The sequence below is a fragment of the Mus pahari genome, chromosome 21 (genome assembly GCF_900095145.1).
Source record: "Mus pahari chromosome 21, PAHARI_EIJ_v1.1, whole genome shotgun sequence".
NCBI lineage: Eukaryota > Metazoa > Chordata > Mammalia > Rodentia > Muridae > Mus > Mus pahari.
The window spans coordinates 20,313,079-20,314,784 of record NC_034610.1 but is presented as its reverse complement, the minus strand read 5'-3'; the positions used below and the strand labels follow the sequence as shown (position 1 = coordinate 20,314,784).

Below are 1,706 nucleotides of genomic sequence, written 5' to 3'. Positions count from 1 at the left end.
CTCTAGGGTCTGCCTGCCACCCACCACAGGCACTGCCCCTCTAGGGTCTGCCTGCCACCCACCACAGGCACTGCCCCTCTAGGGTCTGCCTGCCAGGACTGGTCTCTAACCCTGAAATATCTGTTGGAAACTTACCTGACTGTAGAGCTTCATGGGAGATGCCTGAAGGATGGAGATGGAAGGATTAGGGGAGCTGCCCATGGGAGTGACTCTGGTCCTGTGGCCCTAGGGTAGATGTTTCCATCCTGGGCAGCTAAAGCTAGATCTAGCCGGGTAGGTGGGGCCCAGTTGGGTGGGACCCAGCTGAGTGATTGTGGCCTGGTCAGCTGCTTCCCAGTTCCAGGGTAGGGTGGGACCAGCCATGGGCCATAAACAACAGCTGGGAGGCAGGGAGACTCAGCTCCTCACAACCTCTGGGTCCTTCCAGGATTTGGTCCTGTTGGTGTCACCACACATACACCCAAGCCTCTGTCACCAGTAATGACGGCTAAGCTACCCAGCTGAGGAGCCCAGACAAAGCAGAGGCCCACCATGAAGAACTTGGCTTTTGCTTGCCTAAGCCCCGACTTCAAGGGACCCGGATCCCTCTTACATAGCTCCCAGATTTCTCAGAGCTCCAGCCCAGAGTGGAAAATAGAATAAATGCAGGGGAAGGTCGAGAGAGGAAGCAGGCCCCTCCCACTCCAGTGCCACACCAACCCCACGCCAGTTCACTTACCAGAAACAGCCAGAAGCAGTAGGAAGCCACAGTAGGGCCCCAGAGCCATGGTGTCTTCCCACAGCAGAGTCAGGACCACCCGGTCCCCCTGCCCAGCCCCAGACCTACCAGTACAGGGTTGGATAGGGTTGGCCTCATACCTGCCACAGGGTGGGAGGGAGGAGGATCCGGGCTCCTCACCTGATCCTATTGCACACCACAGGGAGGGGCTGTCAACTTCATTTGTCTCACTTGAAGGCTACACCCAACCTCGGCAGCAAGGGACACATTCAATGACACAGAACATAGCAGGGACAGAATGGGACTCAACTGTCCACAACCCAAGCTTCTCTTCTCCCAGTGTAGAGAAGGCACCACAGCCTTGGTTCCTACAAAGTATGCATCTCCCTTTCTCCAGATTCTCAGCCTCCAAGGCTCCGCAGAGGGGCCAGCCCTCCTCCTTAAGTCCATACGCTCCTCTGTGTCCCTCGGTCTCCTAACCCCACCCCAGATAAGTAGAGTCAGATCTCTGCCTGCATGGGGCTTCTGTCCTGTCTGGAGAGTAGCAATCTGCTGACCATGGGTGTGACCAGAGCCAGGAACTTTTCTTGGCTCCAAATCACAGACCCAGGGTTGGAGGGTCCCATTGACACTTTCAAGGTCAGGAATCCCCTTAGATTCAGGAAAACTGTCAGTAAGGAGTTGTTCACTGCTTCCTCAGGATGTGACAACACAGGGTAAAGTTTGCCTGCTTCCTGCCCACTTCCCCACAGCACAAGGATGCATTTGAAATGTTTGCCTTAGTGACAGACAAATACACTATCAGCTTACCCTGTGTGACTGGCCTCACTTAGATAGCTGTACACCTGAGGGGACTGTTGGGAACATGGGACCTGCCTGCCAGTCCACCCCCAACATGTGGCAGACAGTGGAGGGAAGGGGGTCTGTCTTAGTCAGGGTTTCTATTCCTGCACAAATATCATGACCAAGAAGCAAGTTGGGGAGGAAA

General features: G+C 55.2%; 1 protein-coding gene across 1 annotated transcript in view; it reads right to left on the bottom strand.

Annotated features, from left to right (window-relative positions):
• The window catches only part of Tpsg1 (tryptase gamma 1), a 3,995-nt gene extending 3,135 nt beyond the window's left edge, over nucleotides 1–860 (bottom strand). The window contains exon 1 of the mRNA XM_021221482.1: nucleotides 719–860. Within this exon, the coding sequence (XP_021077141.1) occupies nucleotides 719–767 (49 nt within the window). The 5' untranslated portion in view covers nucleotides 768–860. The remainder of the gene's footprint in view (nucleotides 1–718) is intronic.
• Nucleotides 861–1,706: the final 846 nt, after the last annotated feature.